Raw genomic sequence first — 25,947 nt, 5'->3', positions numbered from 1 at the left:
TGCTCTGTTCTTGAAAGCTGCAAAGTGGAAAGGTGCTCTTCAGACAAAAAAATATATATACTACTAAGCAATACAGCATTGATTTTGTCCACAGTGATTGGCTGCTGCTGAGGGCGCAGTAAAATCCGTCTAGTTGAGCACTGATGGCTATTTGCAACATTTTGGCCCAGCATTTGTCAATGTCATACTCCCTGGCTGTAGCCCTGAAAGGCTTAATTAATGGACAATTAAAAGCTCAAGATTATTATTGGCTAAAAATAATCAGCCTCTGACACGATATTACAGTTTGCCTCATTTCCTCCGGCTGTGACTTATTAATCAACCCTGAGAGCATATCAATTATTGCCTTTTGTGCAGTTAATAATAAATTGGCTCTATCTTCAGAGGAAAAAAATTATTCTTGCCAAGGCTGACGATGATAGCACCAGATAAAGATGCATGCACTGCGCACAACGCGTTTGTGCCATGCCAGGTAGAGGAGGACCTTTCATCTATCGAGCGAAATTGTTCAAATTCTGTCACTTATTCCTGCAGTCACGAAAGCTTTGAATCTAGTTCTGTCACTTGGCCAGTCAGGTTTGAAAGAGAATGGGGGTTACCGGCGATTAATCCCATTGCGAAATTCTCCTAATGGTTTTCTGTTGTGACCTCAATTTTTGCTCATCTTGCCATTGGTAAGGGTAAAGGCAATATGGGAGTAGAATTAATGAAAAACAATTATGCGGTGAATGTATAACTATACAAATGAGATGCTAATTGTACTTTAATAATTAGAACCCTTTGGGTGTTCTCCACGTGTTATTGAGAATGGGTTTTCTCTGAGTCAGCAATTTAATCTCCAGTTTCCCGTTCATTTCTATGGGGAATTCCAAAGCTTCCCCCGGCAGCTGTTTAGTGGACATTAAAGACCATGTGGCATCATTCACAGGCGTTGGTTATTGTGTATCATCTCAAGTGGTCTCTCAATTTGCTTAATGGGATTTAGTCAATGACTTAGTTTATTGGCAATTTTAAAAGACGTATGAAATGTAACATTGAGGACAATTGGCTTACGGTTTATTACATGTTAACATATAGTTTGGAAGTGCTAGATAATTTCGTGGACCTTAAGTTGAAACCTGGGTTATTATTCAAAATAAATCCTAATTTGAATAAAAGACACTTTCAATATTTTAGTTATTTTTTTAGGGATAGAAAAAAGCATTAACACACTTCTTCAAAGCTCTTGTCGACCTCGTGGTATTTACTTCAGTTGGCATATAATCTCCGGCAGGCCCAGGTTCTCTTATTCGTTTTCGGATGCGAGTGAATAGCCAGCATGGACTTGATTTTTTTTTACCAAACCAAATGTAAATGCAAGGAGTTATCTGGCCAACATGTTATTCCTTTAATTAACTATTTATATCATGGGACCTCCTTTGCCAGTACCAAAATATGAGAATAGGTTTTCCCCTTTTTACGCCTTTTGGCGTCCTCTGGTCTAACACCGTTTTGAGACTAGGCTCAAAAGAAAGCTGTCTCTAGTGTGGACCAATCAGTTTCAAGGACAATGCATATATTATCAGAGTGTTTTTTGTTTGCATTCTGACTACAAGCATTGTGGTTAATGCAGACATGATTCCTTGTAAAAGGTTTCAGTTTGGTGTTTTAACATCTTAACACCTGTTTTGTTGCCAGAAAAAAGGGGAAAACCTATTCTCATAACTATTGACACTTTAACTCCAGGATGTTTTTCTGTGTCTCTGAAACCCTGCCTGCATCATCTGCCCCACAATCTGATGAATCTTTAAGAACTCATTAATAGTTACTCTGGATTGGAGCAGGTGGGGGGGGGGGGTATTTATGCAAATTCTTATGGTAACTAAAGGATGGATTAATAAAAAAAATTCTCGAGCTACTAGTGACTAGGGTTTGGGTAATACCAGGAACTGGGCTACCTATAATCATTCTCTGTCTACACTTGGTCCAGCTGCTTCTTACAATGGTGATCAGGTGATCCTATTTATTAAACCTGAAGTGATCCCTGGCTCCAAAGCACCCCTGTAAAACCCCCTCTTTCAGTTAAACTCAATGCCATTAACCCAACTGTTCACAATCAACTTGTCCAATATAAAAGCATGCCAACAAACTCTCTTAAATGACATTTGAAACAGCCTTCCATAATAAAGTTATCTTTCAAATTCATGGGAAACTATTTTGGCTTTGTATCATGTCCTCTAAAATTTTGATTTCCTTTCAAAGATAATCTTCAGAATATCCTATTAAAAATACTTGCAAAAATTATTCAATACATGAACTTACAAATTGGGAAGATAACTTGAACCCCCTGCATTTGAGCATAGAACACCTGCCATGGCCATATTTCTTAACCTGTTTTAAAACTTAATAGGCATCCAAACAGAGAAAAAGACTGCTTCAGAGAGGTGAACTTTTTCAGGAAATGAGACATGGCCATTAGCTTGACAAAATAAATCAATAAAGTCGGCCAAGCATTTCAGATGGCTTAGTATACAAAGCCATTCAAACTGCCAAATTGTCTTACTTTATGAAGGTAATTGATTTAGATTTGTTTTACTTTAGTCGCTATATTAAAAATATATTTAAAACAAAACCTCGGCAAGGCTGGCTATCAAACAGGGATGTCATAGGTGAGCGTTACATTTTTTGGGCATGAGGTTCACACTCTGAAGTGGGGAATTCCTGAGCCAACGCTGACCTTTTTGTCATCATTTCCTTTGCTCAGAAGTAAAATTTTGTACCCTTGACTACCTTGTGTGACCCCTATTATTTCAAATCTTTTGAGTCCATGGAGAGTAGAAAATGCCCCACCCCCACCGGAACTTAGCCAATCCCGATGGCACTGCAGCACGGTTCCATTGCAGATCCTTTTGGGAATATTGAACTTGTCATTTACATTAAGGACAATGCCCAGTGATTGAATATTTACTTGCGTGCATCCTTAACAATGGATATCTATTCCCCACTCAATTTGGCTTACGTGATAAACTCAAGGGCCACAATGCATGTGAATACAAGGTGGTCCTTAACACAACGTGATGAATCAGTCCTTAATGAGCCGGCTGCTGCGCCACAAGTTGACAGCCCCTGCGATAGACTGTTGTAGGTTTAAACATAAAAGCAATGGACGAATTAAAGCTTTCAAACCGTGCACATTGCAATCACCAGCCACCTTGTTCGCGCGTGTTCTGAGCCAAAGGACGTATGCTCACCAACACGGTGGTGTGCATCCACAGCATGAAGTGGAGACAGCCCCCCCCCCCCCAGTCGTATATTCGTCATTGGCAGCGCAATTGAGGTGGGGGGGGGCGTTTGGTTCCACGGATATTGGCAGCTCAAATGATGAGGACACACGAGTGGCACTTGCAGTCTCTCTTATACCCAGGAGAATTGTGGTGGGTAGAGAAGGGGGGGGACAAGGCTTTCGGCCTTATCATGAAGCTGACACGTGTGGGTTTTTAACGTCGTCGTTTCGAGCGTATGTTGTTGGCGTTAGTGGCTCGGAATAGTGGGCATAGCTGATTTGAAGCAGCCATCGTAGGCAGAATGCAGCCTCTGTCCCCGTATGCCCCCAATTACATTCGTGTACGTTGGCCTCCTTCATTCGGGTCTCCAGCCAGAGTGACAGTTTTCACACTCTTCATCATTTACCTTTTTTGCCAGGGGTCTTTTATGGTTAACCTGTATAAGTATTTTGAGCACATTATGTAAAATACAAATCGTTAATTAAAACAGTGTAATTTCTTTTTTTCAAGAAACGTGTCGCGTAAATATACGTAAATTCAATTATTTTGCTGTGCGGTCTTCGCAAAGTGTTAACGATGTGCCACGATCGAACTTGATGCAGCTTTGCACGATTGACAGTACTATGTTTGCTACGTCACTTTGTAATTATTGCCTGTCACCTTTTTGAGTGTCGGTTTGCTTGGTTTTTTTGTCTCTTGTATTGTATTTTTTGATAAATAATTTTGATAGTCCTCATGCACTCATTCTGAAAAACATTTCGATTTCTTTTTTTAATTTTACAGCTGTCCACACCCCCCAAAAGCACAAGGGTAGAGAGAGAGAGTCGAACTTGATGCAGATTTGCACGATTGACAGTACTATGTTTGCTACGTCACTTTGTAATTATTGCCTGTCACCTTTTTGAGTGTCGGTTTGCTTGGTTTTTTTGTCTCTTGTATTGTATTTTTTGATAAATAATTTTGATAGTCCTCATGCACTCATTCTGAAAAACATTTCGATTTCTTTTTTTAATTTTACAGCTGTCCACACCCCCCAAAAGCACAAGGGTAGAGAGAGAGAGTGGGCCCTCCCGGGAAAATAAGAATTGTTAACAGGCGATGTATGCCTTTTAATTCCTCTCTATTATTTTAACTGTTCACACCGCTCAACACATCGTGGAACCTACTTGCTGTCCAACCGCTCAGCTTGCTCTGGTGCAGAGCTTGTTGAAATGAGGACACCTTAATGATTACCAGAATTTATTGCGCATGCCTTAATGATATCAACTCTTTACATTTTTGGCTTTCATTTGAGATGATATCTTGGCATTAAGCAGGTTCCGCTGTATGTTTTTTTGTATCTATACACATTTATCTTAATCTATACACGTACGTCATAATGGTGGTAGATGTCATAGTAGTTATAATCTTTAATAAAGTGAGAGCGCATGTCTCGTTAACTTGCAACACATTCATTGTGACATGCAAGCTTAATTAGAACCGACTTGTACATTATTGTACTTGTGCATGACTTACACTGGATTCTTAGTCGCATTGTTAAACGTTGGGTGCTTTGAGCGAGTAATGTGTGGGGCTGTATGCATCTGTGTGTTGGCCTTTGGGCAGCGCTTGCGACGTATGCGGTGTGCCTGAACATGCTGCTTTTTTGTTTCTTTTCAGCGACGCACGAGTAGTAAAAGACTTGGCCACTGGCAAATCTAAAGGATATGGTTTTGTCTCTTTCTTCCAGAAACTGGTAAGTCAAAACGCGGGCGGACTGCGGACAGTGCAGAGGTGACGTCCCTAGTTTTTCTTAAAACTAATTTTTTTATGTTTTAATTGTTACTCTACACGTAGGGTTGTTAAATTTCCAAATGATTTTTAAATATATTTTTTTCCTCTCTATTGAAGCAGTTGTGTGCCTGTGACTTGATTTAAAGGCTCATGTTTTGCTTTTGTTAATGTTTTTGTTTGTTTACAATTCTTTTGAGATGTGATCACCGTGCAGTAGAAACGCTGCTAACTGTGTGCGCTTGCCTGTTTGCCGTAGTGTAAACCCATGATTCAATATTTTTCTTTCGTCTGCCTTCCCCGACGTTGAGTGCCGGCGCTGCGTTTAAAGCATGCATTGTGGTGAACCGTGGGAGATGAGCCGCTGCGGCACGGCGGTGACGCACCGTATAACTGTATGTGCGTTTGTTTTGCCCGCCCGCGCACGCGCGCCCTCTTTCGCCGCACGCGTGCCCTACAAAAAGGACGCGGAGAACGCCATACAGCAGATGGGGGGCCAGTGGCTGGGAGGCCGGCAAATCCGGACCAACTGGGCCACTCGCAAGCCCCCCGCTCCGAAAGGCTCCCAGGACAGTGAGTTGCTACCACCCCCGCCCTCGTCGTAACCTCTCCCCTGTCAGAACGCCAGCAGTCGCAGTCTCACGAAGGGCTTAGCCACTGCTCGCCTCCAGTTTTGGCAAATAATAATGATGATGAAACATTGCATCACGCCACCAGCCATCCGGTTGTGCTGCTGCTGTTTGCTGCTGTTCACAAAAGTGTCCGGCACAGGGCGTTACTGGCTTCCCAGCATCGTGCCCAGCAAACGGGACACTTAACACTTTTAACTGAGTGATGAGTGAAGCGGTACCACTGAATAGGATGCCAGAGGAGAATAATTGTTGTGTTATTAGTTGATGCCACCCATCCAAAACCACCGGTGGCTTTATAGGTAATCAGCGGGGTGGCTTGTATTCATGTGCATTCCAGAACAAAATGTCAAAATGCTTGATTGTATTTTAGTCACCCTGACTAATTGTAGTTGGTTTGAACTCCCATATAAATATGCTTGTCCATATCGTTTATGTATATACAAAAAACAGGTGACTATGAAAAATGAAGTACTCTCAACAGATGCGTGTGGACATGTGGTTAAGTTTCAACTTGTGTTCATTTTCTTAAAGCTTTATATCCATCCCGTGTGAGCACTACCTTTTTACACGTCTTTACTGTGAGTTTTGTTTCTTCTTTGGAAAGCATCATGGAGTGATATATGCAGATGTAACCTGACGCTTGTCTCAGGCCCTCAATGAAGTCTTGCCTTTTGAAAATAAAACCACTCAACAGATTTCTACCAATTGTGGACCATACATTACAAAGCTGGGGCACCGCGGTGGTGAGATGTTATCTCCCTCGCCTGGTATGCAGGAGGTCATCGGTTCTATCCTGACCCTGATGCCTGTATATTTGGAGTTTGCATATTCTCCTAGTGGTCACGTGGATTTTTCTCCAGGTCCTCCGGTTTTTCCCTCCACATTTAGAAAACATGCGTTTGAAGTATTTAGCTGCTTTATGTGTGTCCAAGTTGCTTTTAGAAAAGAGCTAATAACTCCATTGGGCTTTACCTGGTAAAATTAAATATTTGCGTTTATATTGTAACTTTATGCCTCGGTGTTGACCGCCCATGCCACTAAGCAAATGGCTGTCCGTGTTTCCCATTTGCAGACCCCAAGCACCTGTCATTCGAAGAGGTTCTCAATCAGTCAAGCCCCACAAACTGTACCGTCTACTGTGGAGGCATCACCCAAGGACTCACAGGTGAGGCCAAGTGACCACCGTGACGACCGTGTGCACTGGATCAGTGACTCGCATTGGGAAATAACCAGGGGTCGGCAACCTGCAGCTCCAGATCCGCATGCGCCTGCTCTTCTTCAAGGACCGCTTCGTGCCGTTGTTTAGTCAGGATCCACTGTATCGTATTCACCGCGTGCATTGCAGCTCTTGACATATTGAGGGCTTTTTTTTTTGCTGAATTCGAAACAAATTATTATTTGTTTTGGTTGCCGACAATCCCTGGGTAAAAAAAAATCACGATACCCTGACACTCCTGAGGAGGCTTTAGTCTGGGTGTTCGATTAAGTGTGAGAAAATAAAACTTTGAGATTTCTTACAATCAGAGAATTAAATTAAAACGTTTGCTGGAAGAGCTAAAAGAACAGGATGATAATCATATTTTTGAAGGACTTAAAATATTTCAAACAACTAAAATTATTTACTCGTTTTCGGGAAAAAAACACTATACAATGGATAACTTAAAATTGTACATTAATATTCTTATTTAGGATAAATAGTTTCATATACAAAATAGTATATCATTTGTCAATACAGGAATAGAATTACTAGTACTTGGAAATGTTTTGTTCTGTTTAAAAAGTGAGCTAATGTACCAGTCATGAACTATGGGCCACAAACTTGGTCTATGATAGAAAGTTTACCAAAGAGCAAGAGAGAGGAGGATTCTGAAAATATAAGGGCAGGGATTATAAGACGAATGAAGATGTTGGAATTAAAACGACGATCACCCATGTAATAGCAAAGTAAATAAACACAAATGGAGCGGAGCATCTCGTCTTGCTAGGGCGTCAGATGGGAACATTTTCATAACGTGCTGGAAGACAATGGAGGGAAGGAGAACAAGAGGTAGAAGCTGAGATGGTGGGACGAGGTTTGACTATGTGTGGGGAGGCGTGCAGTGGATGCAGGTGGTAAGGGATGGTGAAGGAGGGGAGAGAAGAGAGGCCTTTGCCCAGAGTTGTGCCAATTTATACTTCTGTACTTTAAATATATTTATGAGAAACTGGCTTAACTTGTCTCTGTCTTGCTTTTATATCGATTTTTTTTGCATAATTTTTTTATGTCATTTGCTGACCCGCCTCCCTTACTGGACATCTGTGAAAAATAACTTGATATAGCTCATCAGATTCCTCCAGTCTAAATAAAGATTCTGATTCTGAACTGTAATAATGTTAGTTTGATGTGGTCTTTGGTGATCTGTACCCCAGAATTCTTAACCTTTTCCTCTTTGAGTTGCTAAACACTCAAACAATATCACGGAGATCTTCATTGTACCTTAAACCGACGTTCAACCAGTGGCACTAAATCCTATAAATTCTGCCCGACGCCCACATCCGTGACGATGACGGAGAGAGACGATGCCCAATCAGCTACGCCATCGCCTTTATTTTGTGGCAAACATTTTTTTTTTAAACGCTTCGTTCTATTTCAAACAAAAAATTATCAACGGTTTATTGGCAGATGCTCTAGTTTCAAGACAAATCTCCCAAGGGCTCAGGAATACATGCATGAAAAGGAGCACGTGGTTTCAGTTGCGAAGGGCTTGGGGCAGGGGGTGAATAAAGTGGCGATGGAGCTTCTTGCGTGAGATTCCCACCTGCAGGGCAGCAAAGATGTGTGTGTGTCTGTAGGCGGAACAGAAGATGCTCCTGTGGTCCATCTCTATGCAATTAAACCGATCATTTGGCAATACTGCATTGGCAGTGGTGCACAATTCCATACAGCCTCTAAAGGCAGTGTTATTGACATGTCTTGGGTATTAATGTATGGAATCAAGTGTTATTTTTACGAAAATGTATTTTTTTATTTGTTGGTTACTTCCAGGTTTTGAAACGCTCAAAAAACTCTATTAAACCAAACATATACGAACTCCCGGGTGATATTTATTGATATTTATTGATATTTACGTGGCTCAGTGAGGCTTTGCTGTTCTGGCGAATGGCCTCAAATCTTACACTGCGTTTAGTATTGACTGGAAGTGCGCTCATATGGCCACAGGGATAACAGCGTAGTGTCAGTGGAGTGAGTTGTATTCTTCGATGCTCATGCTTGACGATGTTGCCCTCTCATGGATCCATTTCTTTCTGCCCAACCACAGAGCAACTCATGCGTCAGACCTTCCTGCTCTTCGGTCAGATCTTGGAGATCCGGGTGTTCCCGGACAAAGGATACTCTTTTATACGGTTGGTGCACACAAAGACAAAGATCCCCCATGTAGCCTTAACACACTGTTGGGGCAAGTGCTGTTAGCGAGGAACACCTATGAAGGCCGGCACGGCACACGAGGTGGTGGGCAGCCAGCAGCACGCCCGGCCGCCTTGGTCTCCCTCGTGGCGATGTTCACACAACGCACCGGGTACTCATTTAAGGCTGAGTCAACCTAGCGGAGGCCCAGGACCAGTTCAGATAATCGCCACTAGTGTTTGGCTAGGTTCCTAGCGCAACGCGCTAACCGCTACACAACCACTCACCGTTACGGTTGGTGCACACACACGTGTGGTACCGTCGTCACGTGCACTGTGTGTGCTCACTCGACCATGCAAACACCCACACACCCAGCTGTGCGTACACCTCTCGACTGGATTGAGGCCATCATCTGGCTGCAAATAACGCAACGTCCCCTGGTGTCTGGCTGCGATGGAACACACAGAATTTCGGAAGCTTTAGCTATATACTCTCGCTCACATTAGCCTCTTCTGTCGCTGAAGCCAAAGTTAAATTGTGCGTTTTTTTTTTGCGTGATATTACGAGCAATAATGTTGTCCGTGTTGCTGCTCGGGTACACATTGGGGAACACTTGGGACGTGAAATCGTGTCAGATCTGCAACGCATAACTTTGTTTGAACAGCAAATGAAATTTGATCTTGTTGGCTCAAGCAACCCACACTCCAATTGGCTGGTTGGGGTTATGTAGTCAGCAAGACAACTTACGGCTTTATCCAGCATGGCTGGTTTTGTATGGACATGGCTGGTGTGTATTGCATAGGAAAGCTGAATAACTGTTTCTTATTGTCACTTTACGTTCTAAAATGCTTAGCCGTTTATTTCACAGCACAAAGCAGGCACCTTCCTTGTCTATAATCACTGCAGGCTGCGTGGCCCAATCAAAGATATGGAGGTTGGCGGTTAGGGCTTCTCTTTGCGTACTTTTTAATTTGCAAATCCTTTGGTCGTCTTTGAGTTTATGGAGATGGGTAACATGGGACAGTTGCAGCAAACACATTTTATGAATCTGTTGGCCGAAGCACTTTTTTTTATTTACTTTTAGAAACCTTTGGCTTGAACGGATATATATCTGTATGTTTCTTGCGCTACAGGTTTGCCACACACGAGAGTGCCGCCCACGCCATCGTGTCGGTCAACGGCAGCACCATCGAGGGCTTCAGTGTCAAGTGCTTCTGGGGGAAGGAGGCGTCGGACCCTGTGAATCAGTTTCAGCAGGTACCGGCATTTGCCTTATCAGAGCTCCAGGCATTATCATGTCTTCACTCAACTACAATGTAATGGGTTAGGGTTTATTGTAAAATAAACTCTTTTTTATTTTACCTAGGAAAGGCCCACTTGGCTATGTCACTCTTTTTCAGAAGTGACCCGGCCACAAATGATAGCCCAACAAAAAGTGGCTTATGTGGAAATTTATAGCAGCCACATACTCGAAACGCATGTTTCTAAGTACGGAGGGAAAAACCGGAGGACCTGGAGAAAAATCCACACGACTACGGGGGAGAGAAACATGCAAACTCCAAATATGCAGGCGTCAGGGTCGGGATCGAACCCATATCCTCCTGTATACCAGGCGAGGTAGTTAACATCTCGCCACTGCAGCGCCCCAGTTTAGTCACCCTGACTAATTGAAGTCACTTTCAGCTCCACTGTGTTCTTTTAATTGTACAGAATAGTTCAAATCCTGGTGGGAAGTCGGTTGAGCATTGGCACTCATTTGGGTGTATGTTACCATTCTTATTGTTAGGTATACTGGGGGGGGGGAGGGGGGACCTGTTTTGTGGCATAGTTGGCTATCCATGGTGCGAAAGAAGTTCTACATAAATGCAAGGAGCCAATTCCCACAGCAGGGTATTGAGCCTGTGCGGCTGAGATGAACACTCAGGCTCCGACCCATGATTAAACCAGGTTGTGTGTCACGGGTTTAATCTCTTAGCCTGCGCATTCCGCAATGGTCTCACGCACGACAAGACAAAGCTGTGTGTGGTGTTTTACTCAATCGAGCCTCATTCCATGCCCGAGAGAGCGAGTGGATCAATGCTCTCCCACTCAGTGTCGGGTGCCTGCTGCTGAGAAGCGCCATCTTGTGGTTGGTGGTGAGCGACGCCGCTTGAAACTCGAGACGTTCTGCCTATTGCGTCTCTCCCATTTGTTACCAATTGCCATTTCTCTTTGCCGTCTGGATGGAGACTGGATTGGCCACTGTGTTATTTTATTTGTACGGGACAGTTGGATTTTTGGGTTTTTAAGTGAACATTTCTGTGTTGCCATTATATCATTGAGTCAAAATCCCGGTTAGAAGTCAATTCGGGCCTTCTCTTCCCGTAGTTCTATAAAAATGAATACCACTTTATGGGAAGTCACAAGTGGTTGTCATATGGTATGACTTTTCCACACTATAGGAATGTAGAATTTCCAGTGGTGGTACTATTTTTGTTATGCGTCGCATTAGGTGAATACCATTATCAATGTCATTAGTTACAAATTGAACAGTCATTTGCTGGGCCTGGGCACAGGTATAAAAACGGGCCCCATTGGCCTGCGATGGAAAGTGGCCCGACTTTGGCCCACATTAACAGGTTGCTGTCGGCAGCCCAGACAGCTGTGGATGCACGGAAGCACCACGGCCCCCCACATACATGCATACACAGCGCATCCAGGCCAAGTGTGAGATGTTGAAAAGTCTCTTTTTTGTGAGACCAAGGAGAGACTCTCGCCCGCTCATCGTTTGCGTGAACCATACAGCCGCACATTGATCCCAAAACGGTTTGCTCCGTCTTCCAGCCGATCCCAAAGCAGGCTATTGTACTTGTACCTCGTTTCTCTTAATGGATTTTTTTTAATGTGTGTGTGCATATTAATTATCACGATCCATTGGCAGATAGCTCATAGGTGTTCACTGCAGTTGTTTCCACTTTCCTTTCTGTCTTGTGCCAATATGCTCAAGTAGTAATACATCTTTCTGGCACCAATCTCCTCTCTTGTCATCAAGACATTACCTGTGAGGTCTTCCTCTCTTTCCGGTTCCGTTCATTTTTCCGAACGACACACATTAAATGTTCCTGTTGTTGTGCATCCTACATATGTGTCCAAATAGTGTCAGTTTACTTTCCATCATTGACTGCATCAGGTCTTCTATGTGCAACCTTTTTCTTGCATCTACGTTGGTCACCCTTTGCGTCCAGTTTAGATTCTGTATCCTTCTCTGGCAATACATTTCCAGTGCCATTATTATACGTAAAAACGCGCGTGTATACTCGGCACACGCGCACAGACACTCGCGCGTGTTTCTCCCTGACAACGCGCCGTGCCTTCGTCTCGCTCAGCAGTTCAGCCAGGTGGGCTACACGCAGCAGCCGTGGACCCAGTGGGGGCCCTGGTATGGAGGGAGCCAGCAGTACCAGCAGTTCATCAACAACGGCTGGCAGGTCCCACAGTACAGCATGTACGGCCAGGCCTGGAACCAGCAGGGCTACAGCTTAGAGTAAGTACCCATCCACATCCACACTCGCGCACTGCGTCCACGTTCCATAAGTCATGAGGATCTTGATTTTTTTAAATTCACTTATTATCCTTGGCAGCTGTGACGAATCTCAAGATTCTAGTAAACAAAAAAATGTTTCTAGTATGTACGTACGTTGAACTTCTTTCGCACCGTACGTAGCCAACCACACAAATCGCGGAGATTGTGGAGGCTACATCGCTATCATCACGGCACCGTGGCGAATGTAATTGCCACGAAGGGCTACTTCAGTCACAGGTTCGTTGTAGTCGGCATTGAGGTGGTGGCTCAAAGGGCTCGCGTTGCTACCGCAGAACCCCTGTACCAAGTGGCACATCTCACAGTGGGCGAATGAGCTGGAAGTAGCATCACCCTTATTGCCTTATCTCTTACACATCGCTACAAGACTTATTTCATTGGTTTTTTTAAACAGTTTGCTGAGCACAGGTCCCAAGGTCCCACACTTCCAAGTGGGCAGCAACAAACAGTGTCGTTATCCAAGTTGTAATCGATGAGCGGCTAGCACGTCTCTTGAATTGAGCGAGGTTATTCTGAAAACTTGAGAAGAAGAGAAAAGAGACGATGGGAGGGAATTCCCAAGTGGAGGGAGCCGTGTGAGAGGAGAAGTAGAAAGAGAAGTGTTGCCCCTGCAGTGTGTGGTGAGTGAACCCAATGTGGCGTGAGATGAGAGTCCTCAACATTGATGGAGGAAGGAATGAATGAAGTTCACGAGTACAGTAACCGTGGTAATAGCGATGGATAGAAGAGTGCCAAGGAGGTTTTGACGGACCTCTGGTGAGCGAGTGGCTGACGTGAATTGGTGAATCGGTGAGTTGCACACTGCGTGGATTAGGACCTTCGCTTATTGGCGCCCCTGTCCGTCCCGGAGGGGAGGTTGGGCACGTCCTCCGTGGGTGCCGACACCGACCACGCTACGCGGTGCTTACTTCAGTGCGCGCAGGCAGCAGATGGTGGTGGTGCTGGTGGTGAGTGTGTGTATCAGTGGCTGGGTTTTTCAGGGAAGCGGTAGCCTAGCGGTTAGCGCGCCGCACTCCGAACCCGGCGACCTTAGCTCGATTCTCGCTCGCGGTCAACACAAGTGACGATGAACTGAATCAGTCCTGGGCCTCCCCTAGGTCAACTCTGCCTCAAATGAGTACCTGGTGCGGTGTGTAAACGTCGCCACTCGGGGAGACAAAGGCGGCCGGTCGTGTTGTTGGCCACCCCCACCCCCTCGTGTGCCGTGCTGGCCTTCGTAGGCGCTACTCGCAAATGGCACTTACCCCAACAGTCTGTTAAGGCTACACGTGGGGGATCTTTGTGTTAACGGGCTCTTTGTTCGCTTGGTGCAGGCAGACGCAGCCGGCGGCCGCAGCCGCGGCGGCCGCAGGCTGGATGAGCAGCGCCGCGGGCAACTCCTTCACCTACAGGACCCAGCCTTCTCAGGGCCAGAGCGCCAGCCTCATCCCCAGCCCAGCCACCTTCAGCATGGCAGGCTTCCAGAACCAGTAACGGCGGTGGCGGCGGCGGCGGTGGCAAGGGGACGTGACCACCGGAGCGAGGAGAGACACGGCACTCGGTTGATCCAGCAACGCGGCAGGGGGGCCGGCGGCACGCCCGGCTCGTCGTCGCCCGCGCGGGCACCGTCCTCGGCACTGTCTGCCCACGCGCGGGCGCAACTCCCCACGCGCGCTCCCACGGCGGGCACGGGCACATTCGCGGGTTAGGGAAACGTGTGACCCCCCCCCAACCCACCCACCTCCCTTCACCGCTTTCCCCTTCTCCCCCCCCCGGCCTCTCGTGTGAATCCCCAGGATGTGATGAGATAACCCTTTGCCCCTGGTAGAATGGTAAATGAATACGCCTTCTAGTGTCACTCTAAAAGTTCCACCAAAGAGTGAGTAATGCGCAACAGTGTATCGATTTCGGCTCCCTTGACCATGAAAATATATCACGCTGAGTTTTTATTTTGTTTTTGTTTTTTTCATGTTTAAACACTCCATGAAAGTCATTCAGAGCCCAAATAAATGCGTTTGCCAACCTGACAAAACAACTCGTTTTGAGACTCGTCAGCCATGTAAAAACACGTGGAAAGGCCCAATATTAATTTGAAAACTTAATTGATGATTCCTTGACCTAATGATGCTTCTTTGTCAGTCTATGGATTTCTGTAGTCTTATGCAGTGAGCTTCCAGCTGCATTGACCCATTCAGCACGCATGCCAGGATTTCTGGCCAGTTGCACTGTATTAAACGGTCTTAAATGCATAAGGCCATCAAAAGGTAATTACCTCCACGAATACAGAAATGCAATTGGTAGCAACTATTGGAATCACTATCAACTGTAACAAAAGTTTTTTAATGGATACTCAATTGCTTTGTTGCAGCTGCACATCAAATTGTGTAAAAGAATATATCTCTAACGCTGCCGCGTTGTTTAATTTACACCGTCGTGGGCCCCATTGCCCAGCAACGATGTTGCCGCGTGCCCAAAGTGAGGAAGCGAAGCACTACGTCAAGATTTTTCTCCTCAACGACTTTCACTCAAACGTTCCTAAAACGTGCGACCGAGCGACCGCCTTTCGTTTGACCATCGTCCCCTCCACTGATGTACAGTGGCACACGGCCCCTAACTCACCTCCTCGTCAGGGCCTTGGTCACCGACGGCAGAGCAAGGCAAAACCGCGGGCGGTGTGCGAGGGTAGCTTTGCGAGTTGCTGAGGCTGCGTGAGGAGTAGGGACAGGGTGACGACCCTCGTCCTGAAAGAGCCATTTAACACTGGGATGCAAACATCGCCTAGGCTGCACAAACCACGTTTCAATGCATCCCGCCAGTAGCTTCCATCTGTGCATCTGTGTCCTCCGCAGACCGATGCAAACCTCATTGTGCTTCAGGAAAACACGACCGGTGGCCTCATCGTCATTCTCGTGCATCTCGGTTGGTGTTATGATTTTTTTCTGGGGAGTGGGGGCCTCGCCAGTGATGTCAAACAAGCGGTAACAAATACAAAGGCGGGCCTTGTTCCCAATCGTGGCCCCGCAGAAGGTGTGTAGTTAAAGTCGTGGTGCACCGACACACAGCTGGCCTGACGGGTGTCCGCGAGTATTTCTTGCAGGGGTGGCCAAAACCTCCCGAGCTTGAGAGCCGCATTCCAAAACCTTCACAGGAGGACGGCCTGTTGGCCCATGCAGAGCCGGTACCCTCGCACCGATTGACTGGCATTTTTTTAAAATATAGAAATCTGCAGGAGCACCCCAGAAGTATTTGTGTTTGGCTCCTCTGCCCGGGAGTGGGGGTGGGCGCGAGGTTCCGCAGATCTTTTTTTTGCCCCCGTTTCAAATAAAAGTTGAGATGAAGACAGGAGTCTAAAACTATCTGCGCTTGAAACTGCCCGTGCACCTCGCGAGCCGCCGGTTTGGCCGCCCCTGCCCCCCCCCCCCAGCACGTCGTGCACGTGTGGCTGGTATCATTTACGTGGCCTCCTGCCCCGAGCATCTTTTATAACGCTGGCTGTCGAAACCTACGTGTTGAGTACACGTATGTGCGTTCGTAATGTTGCGTTTGCTTTAATTGTAAACATCGCAAAGCAAATGAGGCTCCCCCGCCCAATTTTTATCCAATAAATATTTGCCTCTTTGTTTTCATAAAATCATTTTGGCAAATTGACGAAGCCATAGCGTAGTAATATGTTGAAGTGTTTTGTAAACATTGCTATCTGGGTGGGTTATTTAATACAAGACTCCCGGCTTTTGTATGTACACGCTTCAGGAACAGTCAAAAACTATTCAAAGTACGATTTCAAATATTGCACGAACCTATTGGCTTATGAGATCCCATATTTATATACGAATTGTATAATACAATAAGCTCATTATTGTTATATTGTTATTATTTAACAATATACGATTGTCAGTTTAAGATTTTCTTTTTAAATTTATGGTTGCGCCTTTTGGTGTAAAAAAAAAACGTATGGACTCTATGAGGAAATATTGCTGTCGATAGAACACAATAAAACCCATCTAAATAACTCAACTACTCAACTCCTCCCAATCGCGTGCACCCTTCGGAGGGGAGATGCCTCCTAACACCACCAATTGTGTATCTCCATTTGTAGGCCATTTCTTTGCGCCATTGGCTGCCCCCCCACCCACCCCCGCCCGCCCTCCTCCTCCCATGATAGCGAAGAGTGGGGGTGCTGCTGGGTTTTTGTATGGGAGTGTGGGGGGGGGTTGCCCTTTGCTTACTGGTCGCTCGAGTTGTAGATCGACTCTTGCGAGCTCTTCCTGCTTTGTCCGCCGGACAGCTCGGACTCGCCTGAAGGGTGGCAACCGTCCTCTCTCGCGTGGGTCACAGAATGCCCCACGGTATTTTTCCCCCGCCGTGGAGCCCCCCCCCGGTCGCTACTTATACCCAACCCGACTCTTGCTTTTCACGCGCCCGTCTGTTCCGGGCTCGCAAACGGCTACTGCTAGAGATGATCGGTCTTCGACGTCGGCCGGTGCTCTAGCGTCGTCTTAACTCAAATTGTCCGTTTTAAGATCGCTAATTGTGACCTAAAAAAAAACATTGTAAACGGAACGGGCTGGACGGTGCCGTTATATCACCCGAAAATCGTTTCCACGTCGCGGCCATTCAAACCGACGAGGCGCGGTGGCGTATCCCAAAATTGAGCCAATTCTGGGTCTCCATCCCCCCCAAAGGGCCCAGAGGGGATGGACTGTCCGCTTGTAAAAAATTTGCAGTGCGTCTTGGGTAATTGGTGAACAGCGCTGGGACGGCTGGGAGGTTGAGCTCTGCTGGACTGGATGAAGTGAGAGGGGTCACGAGAGAGGGGGCGGGGACGACCCCTCCTCGTGAGCCTCCCGAGTGCCACGTCTCCACCCCTCCACCCCACCCCCACGTGGGTGCAGTGCTTCCGAATTAATAATTAAGGAGCCGGGGCGAGGCTCGCGCCGGCCCTTGATCGATCGCGCCACTTAAATGACAATGGAGCTGGCTTTAAACAAACAAAAAGACACAACTTGAGATGCCGAAACGTGGCAACTGTTTGCGTTGTTTTTTTGCGGGTATTTTTTTTGTAATCTTTAAATTTAAACTTTTTACGTTTACAATGTGACACAAAAATGTGCGATTTTTTTTTCCGCATCAAAATGTGTCCCCCTCCCCCCTCCGCTCTTCTGACACCGGTGCGACCTCTGCATTGCGTTCATATATACACATTACGTCACGGCCTGAGTGAAAGTGTTGAGCATATGTTTTGCGTACATTGTGCAAAGTATACGCAGCACAAGTATATAACGTGCCGTCGCTTGTTGCTGGATTTGGGAAGCATTGTTCAGTTTTCTTCTGTACAGATGTCGTGCACACTTGATTTAGCAGACTACATATATGATAACTAAAAATGTAATAAAAGTTTAACGGTGGGAATTTTTGAAAGGGGAAGGATCGGTCGGACCTTGTAAAAAATACACAAAAAATTACCGTGGGTGGGTGGGTTGCATACAACATACGATCATAGTAGCTGAGAACTCGCTTTTTTGTAGGATAGTCGTAGATGAATGGCAGGCGGTTTAAATATACTTTTTGTTGGACTGAGTGGCGAATTTTATCTTTGAGCTAAAGATGAAAGAGGGAGAGAACGGCTTTGGGGGGTGGGCGAAGATGGAGAGAGGGGGGGGTGTCCCCCTCACGTCGCCAAGTCGCTGAACGAGGCGCGTTCCGTGCTGTCGAGAGAATATTAATACTTTTTTTTATTCAGTTAGCCCAATCTTTTAAAAGTGTACGCTTGTCAACGTGTGTGATATGCTGTAACAAACAACAAAAACACCCCGACTCGTCCAAAAACAATCAAAAACCGCGATTACAATGTTGGACTTGTGATGAAACCTGTTGCGTCAAAACCGAGTCGTTATCCCCCCCCCATGCAAAGAGTGGCGATGAAGCCCCCTTCTCGGTCGGCCTCGTTGGAGCGTTTCCCCACGTGGGCTCTCACCGTCACGGCGTGGCCTCCTCGACTCTGTGCCACTGAAGGTTCAAGTGGCCAGTCTCGGACCAACCAAATCACGGTGGTTTTGTTGTCGGATCGTGCCCGTTCCCCCTCGTCCCAGCACAGTCTGTGTGTGTGTGCTACTATGTTACAGGCGCTGTGTGTGTGTTGCTACGTACAGAGTGACGGGCGCTGTGGAGGGATCACAGTGTCGCAAGACCAAATGAATACAATGCGGATGTTTTTCTTTGTTGTGCACCGGAGGGCGCTTTTGTATTGAGGGGGGCTGCCCCTTGCACCCGCGCGCTTTCTCCAGCAGAGCTCGACTTAAACAGTGCATCTGTGTCGCTTGCACATTATCAGTTTCTTTTCTTCAATGCACCCAACAACAAAAAGGGGGTTCAACCCACTTGAATTTTTCGTCAATAATATTGCTTTTACCGTCACCGTGCTCGAGTGCAAATTGACACGAGTTTAGCCAAACTTTAAACACGTTTTAGCGTGTTTAATTTCCTCTGCAGCCTTACCCCACTCACCTGCCCCTTTCCAATCTGTCCCAGCTAAATCACTGGATCCACGGAGCCCATCTAGTCAACGACATGTGACCTATTCGGACCTATTGGGGCAAATGGAGCATTGGAAAATAAATGGAAATCTAAGCAATTACGTGCAAAGTAACTTGAGGAATATCCATTGTCTGCCTTAATTAAAAACAAGTTTTTTGTTACGTAGAATACATTCGTCCTTGCCACAAGAAAACTAGCGGGCCCATGTTGTAACGAGCATTGATTGTATCGTAGCAGCGCGTTCCCTTTTAAACGGTGCTCCACTGTTATCTCGGTTGCATTCGATCGGTTGACGTGAAACATTCGAACCTCAGAGGCGCCACGGTGGCAAAATGTTAACTACCTCGCCTGGTATACAAGAGGTCGAGCGATCGATCCTGACCGCCTGCTGTATATGTGGAGTTGGCATGTCCTCCCCGTGGTGGCGTGGATTCTTCCCCTCCACATTTAGAATCAACATCACGCGTTTAGAGTTTGGCTGCTGTAAATTTCCACGTGATGATAGGTCACCAGTTCGTTCAGCTCGGTCTCTAATTGAAAAGAGCTGTATACCTCCCAGGGCCTTACCTATGGTTTAAATAGTAGTTTAGTTTGTTTCTCTGTACCGCGAGCCATATTAAACGGAGACATTTAAAATACGAGGGTGAGTTTCCAGCGACGTTCCTCGCGCGAGTTGCACTGTTTAACTTCACCTCTGCACCCTGAAAAATGTGAGGCCCGCTTTCACACGTGGTTACAAAGTTACAAAGTTCGGGAGGTTGGGGGCGGGCGGGGATAGGATTTTTTTTTGTGTTATTTATTATGACCTCTAAGGTACAGCGGTGGTTGGAAAAACGGTAAAACTTCGATGTCGTTGCCCCCCCCCCCCATTCGCGGAACGGCCGCCGTCTTCCGCTTGAGGGGCTTCCTCAGTTGCGAGGCGGGGGGGTGGTGAACGCGTCGGGGGGGAGCTCTGTCCATCACACACACGCAGCAGACACGCATTGAGGCTTTCGCGACCAATGTTATTCGTAATAAAGGGGGGGGGGAGGTGGCGTTAGATCGCGTAAGCGTCGATGTGTCGTTAACCCGCCGCCACCCGAAGGCAGCCGATTAGTGAGGCCTGTCACGTGAACAAAACGTGCCGATTAGTTGCTGCGTTACTCTTCTGGCAAAGTCGCCCCATGGTGCTGGATGGAATTGCCAGCGAAACGTCACAGTACTCGAATTGTCAATGCGGATGTATTCTCCCAACGCACCGGTGTGCTGTACAAGTAAACATTGGCACCTTTTGTTCACGTGACCAACCTTGACTAATTAGCTGTGTCGGGTGGTGGCGGGTCAACGACACATTTCTGCTTACGCGATTTAACTCCAAAAAACACTTTTATTACGCGGCAGTAACTCCCGCTCGTGCGATTGAGGCGCAGTTTGTTTGGCAGGTGGCCTCGTTAGCAGGCGCCCCTCCCCCATCCAACGTGTGACTTTCATACTATTGGCGTTTAAAAATAAACGGGTGTCTTGCCATCCTAACGAGGGGGGGGGATTATAATTGTTTTGGTACAGGCAGAACATTCTTTTCCACCGTTGTCGTTGACATTACCCATGTAACTAAAACATTTGCATCCCTTTGTTCATCCACTGCTGGGTGAAGCCCCCCCCCCCACACACCGTGCCGGATATAGGGTTTTGTTAACCACGGTCTTTTGGAGCGTTTGAAGGGTGGGCCCAGGACCTTGTTCAGATATCGCTCGCCATTGGTGGCATCTACGGCCAGGAATCTAACTTCAGTGGTCGTTGTTGATAGCGCTGGGCATAAACCACCGCTTCGCCACAGCTGGAAGATCCGTGTAATTAATGTCGTGTGGGTAATGGCCCTTCTTAATAACATCATAGTTCGACTTGGATATTTGGAGAGAATTTTACAGCGCGTGGCCTAGATTGCTGTGAAATTTGAAAGAAAAGAAAATGAATTGGTGGAGGAATAGTTTTACATTCGTGCATATTAAACGTTTTGAAGTAATAGTAAAATGCATTTTAAGGCTTCAAATGTAATAAAATATAAACCCAACTCAAATTTGTAACGCACGGGGTGGTGTGTTAGCGACACGAGTCGTCCCGACGTCTTGTGTGTGAATGCATGCGGCTCTGGGTGAAGTCTTCGTCAGCTTTTGCGTAATCACAACCCACAGCCAGCACCACCGTCCCTGGAGTCGTAGATTTATTTTCAGACCTTTTTGGAGATCGTGCCCGCGTGTAGGGTAGAAAGAAAAAAGCTGTGCCCGCCAAACATAAGGAGACGTAACTCGAGGCTGACGGATGACCGGTATAAACCCCAGGCAGTGATTTTGCTTATTTTTACTGCGAATTACAAATCTATGGCCCACACCCGGGCACCGCGTGTTGGGTGGGGGGGGGGTCATCGATGCCCGGTGCTGATGGCGCTGCTCTCAACTCAAGCGGTGACCTAACGGCGGCAGGGGGTTGTTCCAATTTTTTCGCTCGAGTGGCAAATGTTCACGAAGCGCATGATTTCTGGAAAATGTTGTAGTCGGGTAAATGATGACATGCGTCGTCGTTCGTGTGGGTGATGCGTTTCACACGAACTCGGAGAGCGAGAGAGAGATGACCTGCAGCTCGTGCTTTGGGTCCACACTTAACCCGAGCTACTGCCCACTCGCCGAGTCGTGAATTTCACTGCGGATTGTTGGCAAGGGTCACAGATTGTTTTTTTTGGGAACTGACACACATGGCCTCATTGCGACCGCCTCGTCTCCATTGGAAATGTCTCGCACCTCTCTCCAACCCCCTATCTCCACTCCCACACCCACCCTTTGCTCCCTGGCTGGATATTTTGGTTGCATTGTTTGTGTTTCTCGGGAGGATGACAGCTCTGATTTTAATTAGACCTGCCCCGACAGCCGGAGTCCGCCCCCCGTGGTGGATTGTTTATCAAGCGTCCCCAAGTTGTGGTTTGCCGGGGTTATAAGCCGGCATGGAAAGTCACTCGTTGAGATGCATGTTGAGTGGCTGGTTGGTTGCGATGGGTTTCGCTGAATTCGTGAACTTTCAGAACGAAAACCGCCCAGGGTCGCGCACGGCTCTTTGGTGACAGGTGGCGGCGCGTACGTACGGCGCAGTTCTTGTGTGAGATGGTGTTGGCAGTGTCTTGACAAATTCACATTTTATTTTTTACCGATTCTCTGTGGACACCCAAAACGCCACCATGGGGATTTGGGCGTCCACAGACGAGCGCGCGCCGAGGGTAACTTTGACGCGAACTCGGCGTTGGGCTCTGCTTTGAGTCGCCTCCTCAGGGCGGAAAGGAGAGCCACGGGCGGGGCGTAGAGCGTGGGGGGATCATGGAACCAGGGAACCTGTGCTGGGCTGCACGCGAGAGAGGCAGCAGCAGTCGCAGTGGCAGCAGCAGCAGCGACTGAACGCAAACCTCGCAGATTCACAGCCACGTCGCGTCGCGCGGCCCCTGCTGTCCACAGCGACGCGAGCGCTTCCTCGTCACTCAGATGCTTCCCTCTCTTTCTCGGCAGCTTCCGCGGATTTGTGTTTGTTTTGTTTTCACGACGACGACAGTTGAAGTGGAAAGTGACCTTTTTGAACGGAACTCGTCCGTCGCGCAATTTTCGTTCTGGTTGAGGCTGCTGCTGCTGCTGCCGCGTGGGTTGAGCCGCTCACTCTGCTGGGAGAAGCCGAAGCTGCCGCTTTCCGGGCAGACCCCAAACCCCGTGGGATGGCTGCGCTCGCTTCGAACGACGGTGCGCGTTTGTCGAACGGGCGTCTTAGCGATCACGGTGAGATGGCGCTTGGAGACCTCCAGAGCCGGCCCATGATGACGACGGCGAGGAGGACGGTGATTTCGCGTCCATGCGCACGAATTGATCCTTGCTCCTCGTGTCACGGAGCCGGGAGACACTCGGTGCCCTGTGTGGGCTTGTTCATGAGGAGCGGCGGCGGCGGTCAAAGTGTGTTGGCAACTTACAAATGAAATTAATCGCACGAACTCAAATGTGTTAGGCTTATTTTCAAGCCCCGTCTTTATGAACTGATGTCGATATATTTCGCAGCGCATTCACGTTCAGTGTGATGGTGGTGAATGATGAAATGCGAGTGATGTGTGCGCGAGTCTCTCCAACCGATTAATATCCCTTCCTCATAGCTCCCGTGTCCACCGCTTGTACCCCGTGCGTGCGATATGCTGTATGTGTGTGTGTATATATACTGTATATGTCTGCTACTCGCGTATGCAGTATATATCGGCCCGTGTACATGCAGCCCTGGCAAAAACAAAATAACCACGGTGTTTGCGTAACGCGTTTTAGAACGTTGATGTAGATGGAAACAACAACGATGACGATCATGTGAAACTCATGATTCTGATTTCCACACTGGAGTACAAACATCCGTCGAATCATCAGAGTAAGCCTTAAATGTAAATGTTACTTACGTTGTTCGTGTAACGTGTGACTGACTGTCTTTGCAAATCGCCCTCCCGCATTTCACGACTCTTCTACCGATTGGCGGTCCTCGTTCCGTTGTGGGGCGAAACAGCTTCTGGACGGGTGCGGGGTTTTGTTTTTCCCCTCTCTCCCTTTTTACGTTCCAATTGTGTACATTGTAAATCCATCTTAAGTGACACCTCCGCCTGCTTATATTGTTTTTTATAGTGCGTCCACACAGATTTGAGAGAGAGAGAGAGAGCGCGCGCGAGAGAGAGAGTAGATGTGAGCCTGCTGCTGTGATGTAGAATTTTAGATTTTAGAGAAACACGGTCGTGCCTGCGGGCGGGGGGGGGTGTCTGCGATGAGTGGAGGAGACTGCCGAGTGCCGTGGGGCAGTTTCGAGGCTTGCTGCGTTCGTGGGATGAGACGTGGGTCGTGCGTGTCTGCTCGGATGAAAAGTTGAAGTGTACATAAGACCTTGCCAAACCTTTATTTGTCACGACATTTTTAAACGTAAACAAACACACAAGAACTGTCTGCACTTTAGTGCTAAGAAGAAATACAAAACACAGAAAGATGTGTCACGCATAGATGCAGGGAATCGAATTTGTGTGGTTATCGTTTGTAATGGCCAGCAGTCGTTTAAAAGAGGATGCCGTTTTTTTTAGATTTAAATTGGTGGCTCAAAAGATTATTGTATCATTGAAAATGTCTCGGCATCCTGTGGTTCAAATTAAACAAAAATGCAGGGAATTTTAAGTCAGCCCCTCACTTCTACTCTTGTGATAACTGAAAATTGGTTTTCCGTTGACTTTCATGTAATGCAACCAATTTTTAGTCTGAAATAGCAAGTGAATAAAGAATACTTTTGAAAAAAAAATACGTCCGGTGTGTGATGATCTTCGCATGCGTTTGACGCTGATTTCGTTTGCCTCTGGAATTCCAGTCAATGGAACTCGCATTCTCACCCCCTTGGGATCCCAAGTGGGACACGTCGAGGCAGGAGGTGTGTCCACGACACGTACTGTCACTTGTTTCCACTTTCCCTCTGACTTGTGCCAATATGCTCAAGGAGTGCACATCATAGTCGTGTATTGTGGTGTATAGCGAAGTGTATACTGTAGTGTAAAATAGTGTCGTGTCGTGCGTCATTATCACAATCCATGGGGCAGATAGCCCCGTAGGTGTCCATTGCACATTTCGTCACTTGTTGTTTTCACTTTCCCTGCGTCTTGTAGTGCCAATATTCTCAAGTAGTGGCCCACGTCTTTCTGGCACAATCTCGTCGTCATCGTCAAGCCATTCAAGGGTTACACAGCGCAGCAACGTGCAACAGTCGAGTGCCACATTACATTAACAGCTCGAAGAAGAAGAATACCGTACGTCGTGTCTCACGCAGTGTCTAGAACACGGCATGCGTGGGTCTTTATCAGAGCAACAAGGCAAGTTGTGTAACTAAAGAAAATGTCATCGTTCTAAAGCATTGACAGCGACACGTTAAATGAATCCCCTCGTTCCGTGACAGCTGTTCTCTTACCCCAAACTGAAACATTTTACAAGGAATCATGTCTGCATCAACAACAATACTTGGAGTCAGAATGCAAACAAACAACATACTCCGATAATATATGCATTGTCTTTGAAACTGATTGGTCCACACCAGAGACAGCTTTCTTTCGAACGGTGTTAGACCAGAGGACGCCAAAAGGCGCTCAGCACAAAGACAATGCCACACTATCAGAGTAACTGGTGTGGCCAAGCAGTTTCAAAGACACTGCATATATTATCAGAGTATGTGTTTTATTCACATTCTGACCACAAGTATTGTGGTTAATGCAGACATGATTCCTTATAAAAGGTTTCAGTTTGGTGTTTTAACATCTCAACACAGCTGTTTTGTTGCCAGAAACAAGGGGAAAATCTATTCTCATGTTTTGGTACTGGCAAAGGAGGTCCCATGAGATAGTTCAGATCCTACGCCGTTTAACCCAGGGGTCGATAACCTGCGGCTCTTTTTAAGGACTGCAGTGAAATTCACAGAAAAGGCTCCTCAAGTTAGTTTGGTAGCCGGCCCCCTGACCGTGGAAATTCAGTTTACTATGGAAGTTAAATTTACCGTGGAAGTCCAGTTTACCATGGAAGTTAAATTTACCGTGGAAGTCCAGTTTATCATGGATGTCCAGTTTACCCTGGAAGTAAAGTTTACCATGGATGTCCAGTTTACCACGGAAGTTTAGTTTACAATGGAAGTTCAGTTTACCAAAGAATTTGAAATTAATGGCTCTTCTTGTTATTTTGGTTTCCAACCCCTGGTTTAACCTCTCCTATGGATTCTTCTTTGTATTTTCTAAATGATGATTATTATTGC

The 25,947-nt window shown here is 46.7% G+C and overlaps 1 protein-coding gene across 6 annotated transcripts in view; it reads left to right on the top strand.

The window, feature by feature from the left end:
- The window catches only part of LOC144931575 (nucleolysin TIAR-like), a 90,911-nt gene extending 66,588 nt beyond the window's left edge, over positions 1–24,323 (top strand). For 4 of the 6 annotated variants that reach the window (XM_078855581.1, XM_078855579.1, XM_078855583.1 and 1 more), the window contains 7 exons: positions 4,923–4,998; positions 5,498–5,606; positions 6,738–6,830; positions 8,965–9,049; positions 10,184–10,307; positions 12,416–12,573; positions 13,944–24,323. In XM_078855581.1, coding sequence (XP_078711707.1) covers positions 4,923–4,998; positions 5,498–5,606; positions 6,738–6,830; positions 8,965–9,049; positions 10,184–10,307; positions 12,416–12,573; positions 13,944–14,103 — 805 coding nt within the window. In that variant the 3' untranslated portion in view covers positions 14,104–24,323. The remainder of the gene's footprint in view (positions 1–4,922; positions 4,999–5,497; positions 5,607–6,737; positions 6,831–8,964; positions 9,050–10,183; positions 10,308–12,415; positions 12,574–13,943) is intronic. The other 2 variants (XM_078855582.1, XM_078855580.1) reach the window with 1 other exon arrangement.
- Positions 24,324–25,947: the final 1,624 nt, after the last annotated feature.

This window comes from Lampetra fluviatilis, chromosome 4 (assembly GCF_964198595.1).
Source record: "Lampetra fluviatilis chromosome 4, kcLamFluv1.1, whole genome shotgun sequence".
NCBI lineage: Eukaryota > Metazoa > Chordata > Hyperoartia > Petromyzontiformes > Petromyzontidae > Lampetra > Lampetra fluviatilis.
Note: the sequence above shows the minus strand (reverse complement) of the source record. Positions and strands in the feature narration are given on the sequence as shown.